General features: G+C 51.1%; 1 protein-coding gene across 5 annotated transcripts; it reads left to right on the forward strand.

Moving 5' to 3' along the window:
• The first annotated feature begins 3,801 nt into the window (after positions 1-3,801).
• On the forward strand, positions 3,802-6,993 carry ANKRD33 (ankyrin repeat domain 33). Of its 5 annotated transcripts, none has more exons than XM_012450237.2 (5): positions 3,802-3,887; positions 4,221-4,459; positions 4,705-4,834; positions 5,002-5,142; positions 6,173-6,993. In XM_012450237.2, the coding sequence occupies exons 2-5, from the start codon at positions 4,295-4,297 to the stop codon at positions 6,892-6,894; spliced, it is 1,158 nt and encodes a 385-aa protein (XP_012305660.2). In that variant the 5' UTR covers positions 3,802-3,887; positions 4,221-4,294; the 3' UTR covers positions 6,895-6,993. The 5 variants fall into 5 exon arrangements, with proteins under 5 accessions (XP_012305660.2, XP_021521711.2, XP_021521712.2 ...); XM_021666036.2 differs by having other exon boundaries at positions 5,002-5,112; XM_021666037.2 differs by having other exon boundaries at positions 4,741-4,834.
• Positions 6,994-7,539: the final 546 nt, after the last annotated feature.

Consider the following 7,539-nt stretch of genomic DNA (forward strand, 5'->3'; position numbering starts at 1 on the left):
CAGGAAGAAAGGATAGGTTAAATGAGGTAGATGTACACTATGGAATTCTATAAGCAGGATGAAGAGGGAAGAAAGAAAGAAGTAAAATGGTGCACTCCACATCTTTTATCAAGATAGCATGAGCTTTTTCCTAGAATCCCTACTCATTAGACTTCTGTTTGCATTTATTTATTTATTCAGAGACAGTATCTCACACTGTCACCTAGGCTGGAGTGCAATGGCATGATCTCGACTCACTGCAGCTGCTGCCTCCTGGGTTCAAGTGATTCTCCTGCCTCAGCCTCCCGAGTAGCTGGGATTACAGGTGCCTGCCACCGTGCTTGTCTAATTTTTTGTATTTGTAGTAGAGATGGGGTTTCACTATGTTGACCAGACAGGTCTTGAACTCCTGACTTCAGGTGATCCGCCCACCTTGGCCTCCCAAAGTGCTGGGGTTATAAGCATGAGCCACCATACCTGGCCCCGTTTGCATTTTATTGGCCAAAATTACATTACATGGTTACACCTAACTTAAAGGTGATTATCTAACAGGGATTGTGTTAGATAATCAGAGATGTCCGGCTCATCATCTGTTAGATTTTTTCTAACTGCTGCATAGAATTCCATAGTGTGCATCTACCACATTTTGCTGTGATGGCTAGAGGTTTAGCAGCCATCTTGTGCCTAGGAGGAAAAGTCAAGAGAATCCCAGAGAAGGCCCCTGACATCATCAAGATCAAGTTTCTTTTTTAATTCTTCATCTAAGACAGTGGAAGAGGTGATTTATTTTATGGTTGTTACACTTGGACACAAGTAAACACAGAAATAGTACAGAATGTCACAGGTCCAGGGCAAAGGACCAACATGGGCGGTTTTGGTTATGAGCGAGGTGATCGGCGATCAGATGGCGATGAAGTTCTAGATCCATTGAGACAAGCTCTAGACAGTAGCGTGCAGTCCCACAACTTGTACCGGCATCCCCAGCGTCTGGCATCCCATGTTTCTGCTCCTGTGGCCTCCACAGTGCAACAAGCTAGCGGTTTACTTGGACCTCTGCCTCATCTTTCTTCTTTTGCGCTTCAGCCTGAGCATTCGTTTCTTCCTCCACTTGGCTCTCATGGCGCAGAGGTTTCCAAAAAAAAATGGTGCTAAGGCTGAGAGATCATCAAGTTTCTTAACCAACACCAACCGTTTCCTATTCCTGAACCTCTTATGTATAAAATAACAAACCTCTCTTTGTTTAAGCTACAGGTGCCAGCGTTCAATTGCTGACCACAAAAATAAATCTGATTAGTTTAAACAGAAAGGAATGGAGAAGCAGTCTTAGGTCCAGGAACAATCCCCCTACCCGACCCGGCGTCAAGAGTCACATGACCTCTGCCCGTGATTGAGAAAACAACGGTCACTACTACAGGAAGCTGATGAGTCAGGAAACTGCTCACCAGAGCCTCGCTGCTGCTGCCATGACCTGTGACAGCAAAACGGATGTCCCATGCTATGTAGCTCTGTTCCAAATTTATATCTTGCACAAGAGCAGAACCCAAACCACAGAGGCATAGCTCAAGTGAATCTGGGAAGTGTTGTTTTAACTTTCCGGCTTCTGCAACTCAGAAGAAACACTGAAAGGAGTTTTAGGTTGATGTTGAGCAGTCCATCTGTTATAGACTACACACCACTGAGGTCAGCTTTCGATTACTTACAACTAAACGTACACCCAACTGATACACTACACATAAAGCAACAAGGATGGATCTTAAAAACACAGTATTTTGAACTCAAATATTCTGGAAAAAAAAAAAAAAAAAACAGTATTGGCCAGGTGCAGTGGCTCATGCCTGTAATCCTAGCATTTTGGGAGACTGAGGTGGGTGGATCACCTTAGGTCAGGAGTTCAAGACCAGCCTGGCCAACATGGCGGAACCTGGTCTCTACCAAATATACAAAAAACGTTAGCCAGGCGTGGTGGTGCACGCCTGTAATCCCAGCTACTCGGGAGGCTGAGAAGGAGAATCGTTTGAATCCGGTAAGCGGAGGTTGCAGTGAGCCGAAAACCCCCCGCTGTATTCCAGCCTGCATAATGGGAACGAGACTCCATCTCAAAAACAAACAAACAAACAAAAAACAGTATTAAGTTAGAAAGAAAACACTAACAGAGTAAGTTCTGTAGCACAATTCATAACATGTTAGTTAAAAACACATAATGCATACAAGCAGGGCATGCTGGCTCATGCCTGCAATCCCAGCAATTTGGAAGGCCAAGACAGGAGGATCACTTGATGCCAGGAGTTCAAGACCAGCCTGGGCAACAAAGTGAGCCAACCATCTCTACATAAAAAAATTAGACGAGCGTGGTGGCACACCTCTACGAGCTTCTCGGGAGGCTGAGGTGGGAGAATCGCTGAAGCCCAGGAGTTTGAGGCTGCAATAAGCTATGATCATGCCACTCCACTCCAGCCCAGGTGACAGAGTAAGACCCTGCCTCTAAAAAGAAAAAAGAAAAAAACACATACACAAATCAATACTATATTTCAATGAAATGTATTTTCAAGGATGTACAAGAGCCAGTTGGTAAAGGGTGGAGGAGAATGGGATGTGGGGATTAAGGGTGAAAGAGAGAAACTAAATAAAGTAAAACAAAACAAGGGAGAGGTCTTGTACAGTCTGATGATGGGAGTGATACCAATGGAGGAATATCGTTGGCTCAATTTCCTACATCTGAGGTCCAAAACCAATCCATCAAGCTTAATATGTAATATCAATATTAAGGAATATTTTGATAACAATTTATCATTATATTAACAAATCATTTAATTTAAATATTTCATATTTATCACCGTGAAACTAATCTATTAAATTTAATATGTTATAATTTGGCGCCAATCCCTCCCTCACTACTGCCTGCCACACTCTGTGCCCTGACTGCCCCCCTGCACTAGACACATAATGTCTGTACTCATAATTTTGTTTGTTTGTTTTGTTTTTTGAGATGGAGTTTCGCTCTTGTCATCCAGGCTGGAGTGCAATGGGCGATCTCTGCTCACTGCAGCCTCTGCCTCCTGTGTTCAAGTGATTCTCCTGCCTCAACCTCCAGAGTAGCTGGGATTACATTCGCCCGCCACCATGCCCAGTTAATTTTTGTATTTTTAGTAGAGACAGGGGTTAGTCATGTTAAGCAGGCTGGTCTTGAACTCCTGATCTCAGGTGATCCACTCTTCTTGGAATCTCAAAGGGCTGAGATTACAGGCATGAGCCACTGCACCCAGCCACAAGTTTTCTTGTTGTTTTTTTTTTTTTAAGGGGGTCTCGCCCTGTTGCTGAGGGTGGAATGCAGTGGTCTGATCTCAGCTCACTGCAGCCTCAACTTTCTGGGCTCAAGCGATCCTTCCACCTCAGCCTCCTGAGTTGCTGGGACAACAGGAGTGAGCCACTGCGCCCAGCTCTGTACTCATAATTTGACAATTATGTTTCTATTTCCCCAGAACCTCAAGAAAATAAGTTCAGGTGACTCCTTGAGACCCCAACCCCGGGTCATTCTGAGAGTACCAACTCTATTGAATGAGATACCTGCATTCATTCACACACACCCTCTCCCACCACCACCCCTTCATCAAGTTGCTCTCCACCCAATGAGGAGGGGCTTTAGGCTGGGTCTAAAGAGCTGGGTCGAGACCCCACGAGGCTGTATCTCCACCGTTGTCCCCAAGGCTGAGGGTGGGCGCTTCGGTCGGGAGGAGTTGCTCCTGAGACGTGAGCACCCACCCCACCTGGCCCCCAAATCCCTTCCTACCGCAGCTTGATCCGGCTCAGCTCCGAGGTGTTTGCAGCAGCTCTTTCTGAAAGTCCGGCCATCTGTTACCTGCATGGCGTCCTGAGGAGGGCTAGTCCACCTAGGGGCACTCAGAGACCTGGTGAGTGTGCTCCTCGGAGCCTGGGGGATGCTGTTGGCCCCAGGCTGTGTCCCGCGTTGACTGCCTCATAGAGACCCTCTGAAACCCTCCTAAGAAAAAATGACGACCCTCTCTCCGTGAGTCTCAGTGGGATGTGGATCTAAAGTGACCTAAACCCTGCCTGCCTAGGGCTGCTGGCCCAGCGCTTGTCCTCTCTCAGGGTGGATGGGGCGAGACCCCCGCCGGGGTAAATGTTTTCCCTGGGGCAAGGGCTGCGCACTTATTGCTGGGTCCCCTCCCTAGGACCCAGGGAGACACTCACTACTCCTATCCATTCTGTGTTTTACATGCCAGCTATGTGAGAGGAGGGACTCACCTTCTTGTCCCTGCCTGGAAGAAGAGCTGGCATTGAGCTGGAGGGGCTGGACATGTCTGAGGAACTGCTCTGCCCGGGCAAAGAGACTCCTGCTCCCAGCTGCAGACTGGGGGCCCTGTACTGGGCCTGTGTGCACAATGATCCCACCCAGCTCCAAGCCATACTGGATAGTGGGGTCTCCCCAGAGGAGGCCACCCAGGTGGACAGCAATGGGAGGGTAAGTTGTCCCAGGGCAGCCGTGGGCATCACTGCATCCCCACCACACCGTCCTGGCCTGGCTCCCTGAGAGGGGCTCAGGGGCAATACCTCCCACCCCACAATCCTTAGGAGGAAGGGAATGGTTGCCGGTGGGACTTCACAGGGGTTGGGGCAGGCTATGGGACAGATGTGGGCTTAGAGGGCATGAGGGGCCCTGGGAAGCCCCTTGGGGAAAGCAGGGGATCTGAGCTGCCCCTCCCTCAGACAGGCCTCATGGTCGCATGCTACTATGGCTTCCAGAGTGTGGTGGCCCTGCTCAGCCACTGTCCTTTCCTCGATGTGAACCAGCAGGACAAAGGAGGGGACACAGCCCTCATGTTGGCTGCCCAAGCAGGTGCGAGGCTGCTGCACCCCACTTCCGACAGCCCCCCTTTTGACGCAGACAGGGCCTCAGCCCCACCCTTGCTCTACACCAGGCTCTGTCGTGCTGGGTGGAGGGTAGGTTGGGAGCTTCATCACCCCCTTTCCCGGGACCAAGCTTACCCCTGATGCCCTGTGCAGGTCATATGCCTCTGGTGAGTCTCCTGCTCAACTACTACGCGGGCCTGGACCTGGAACGTCGGGACCAGCGGGGGCTCACAGCGTTAATGAAGGCTGCCATGCGGAACCGCTGTGAGTGCGTGGCTGCCCTCCTCATGGCAGGTGTGTGGGGCCTGGGCCAGGCTGTGTGGCCTCCAGTCCCTCCTCCAACCCTGCCATTATTGTTTGCAGAGAGGAGAGCGGTGGAGATGGAGGATCAATCTAGTTCAACTTCCTGGAGGTGGAGAGCATGCTTTGGGCTTCATACAATTAACAAAGTTTAGATACTGATAGCTCAGAAATTGCGAGTGGAGGTCCCAGGAAGGGAAACTTGGGAGGGAAATCTAGCCCAGTTGGAAAATCTAACACGACAAAAGGCTGACATCTGGAACCAGCCCATGCTCCTGAGGGGCTTCCCTCTCTGGGCCTCACCAGTATTGTAAGGGTATTAGCTTTCCCTGGGATGACCTCCAACTGTGACAAGCCAGGCTTCCAGGGGACCCAGGGAAGTGTCATTGAGGCCTGTGGCTCTGTGGGGTTGTTCAAGGGGAGGTGGGGTGAAGTCTGCATTGTCCATGGGGATGTTTGGGGGTCCTCCTTCCCTGCAGTGGGGCTGCCCTCTGCTGGTCACTCTGGGGGACCCCCGCCTCCACTTTTTCCTTCCCCACCCCACCCCACCCCACTGGGTTTGGAGTGAAAAATGAGTGAATGAAAAAGGAGGGCGCTCTACACCCCTTCCTTTGTCTCAAGATGACTGCTCCTCTCACATCCCCAAGATGGGCGAGGGAGATGGTGAGAAGAGAAGAACCAGGAGAGGGAACCAGCAGACCACCCCCACCCGCCTGCCCCAGAGGGTGCAGCTCAGGCCTCCCCTGTCCTGGGCAGCCTCCACTGCTCTGCTCAGCTCCGTGGATTCAGGAGATCCCTGTTCTGCCACAGCTGGAGCCCCACACTAGGTCTCTCCGGAGTCTCTTCCCCTCTCTGGACCTCAGTGTCTTCATCTCTCTTAAACAGCAGGTTGCAATGCTGACCTCCCGGATTCCACCTTCAACAGGATGGGACTCTGTGGCTTTGAATGTAACCCACACCAGTCTTGCAGCTAAAGGATCTGCCCTTCCTATCCCACCCATGTCACCCCCTGTGCCCCTCCCAGGTGCTGACCTGACGGCGGTGGACCCTGTTCGGGGCAAGACGGCTCTGGAATGGGCAGTGCTGACTGACAGCTTCGACACAGTGTGGAGGATTCGGCAGCTGCAGCGGCGGCCTCAAGTGGAGCAGCTTAGCCAGCACTACCAGCCCGAGTGGCCCGCCTTGCCCGGGCTCGTGGCCCAGGCCCAGGCCCAGGCCCAGGTTGCCCCTTCACTCCTAGAGCGGCTGCAGGCTACCTTGAGCCTCCCCTTTGCCCCATCCCCTCAGGAGGGGGGTGTTCTGGACCACCTTGTGACCGCCACGACCAGCCTGGCCAGTCCTTTCCTCACCACTGCCTGCCACACTCTGTGCCCTGACCACCCACCTTCCCTGGGCACCAGAAGCAAGTCCGTGCCAGAGCTGCTAGGTACTGCCCCGCCCCCTCCCCTGGTCCCCCAGTCCCTACCAGGGAGTCCCCAGAAGTCCCCGTGGGTCTTCGTCCCCTACCAGAGCCCTCAGGGCATATTGAGCAAGTGCCCTCAGTGGCTACAGCCCAGGGATAGCACCAGCCCCAGGCCTCAAGTCCCCAAGATCCTCCTCTCCAAGGCATCCTCATCCCCCAACCAGTGCCAGCCGAAGCCCAGTCCAGCACGACATCAAAGCCTGGCCCTTCCTCTCTGGCGATACCAGGAGCTCAGGATGGAGAGGAGGAAGCAGGAGGAGGAGGACAGAATGGCCCAGAAGTAGGAGAAGATGGGCTAGGACAGGCTGGGAACAGGTCATCAGGCCCCTCCCCAGGCTTCTTTCCCCTCTGGAGCACCTCCTGCCTCCCCATCCACCTCTGCCTAAGTAAATCTGCTCTCCACCCATATACAAGGCCATTCACTCCAGCATTGTTTGCAGGAGTGAAAGAGTGGAAACAAGCAAAGTGTCCATCAATAAGGGACTGGCTAGATGGATTATGGATGTAATTGCTGTACACCCATACAGTGCATGCTCTATGGCTCATTCTAAAATAAGACTAAGGAAGCTGTTTATATTCTTATATGAAACTGCCCTCAAGATGTATAAGGTAAAAGTAACTGAGGAGTGGAACAGCATGTATGGCGTATTATTACTTGTCCAAGTAAAATTTTCATGAAGATAAACATGACTAAGACAAATATATAGTGAGTACCAAGATTTATTTAACTACTTAATAAGTGAACCAGCAGGACAGATCAAAAAAGGAAATGAAAAGCCATTATTGGCAATCAGTGAAAAATTGAATGCTAGAATAAGATTGCAAAGTTAGACACAAAAAAGTTCATTCACACCTGGAAATAAAACCATAACCATTTTTTTCTTTTTTGAGATGGAGTCTCACTCTGTTGCCAGGCTGGAGTGCAGTGG

Source organism: Aotus nancymaae, unplaced genomic scaffold (genome assembly GCF_030222135.1).
Source record: "Aotus nancymaae isolate 86718 unplaced genomic scaffold, 86718_ANA_hifiasm-v0.15.2.pri h1tg000016l, whole genome shotgun sequence".
NCBI lineage: Eukaryota > Metazoa > Chordata > Mammalia > Primates > Aotidae > Aotus > Aotus nancymaae.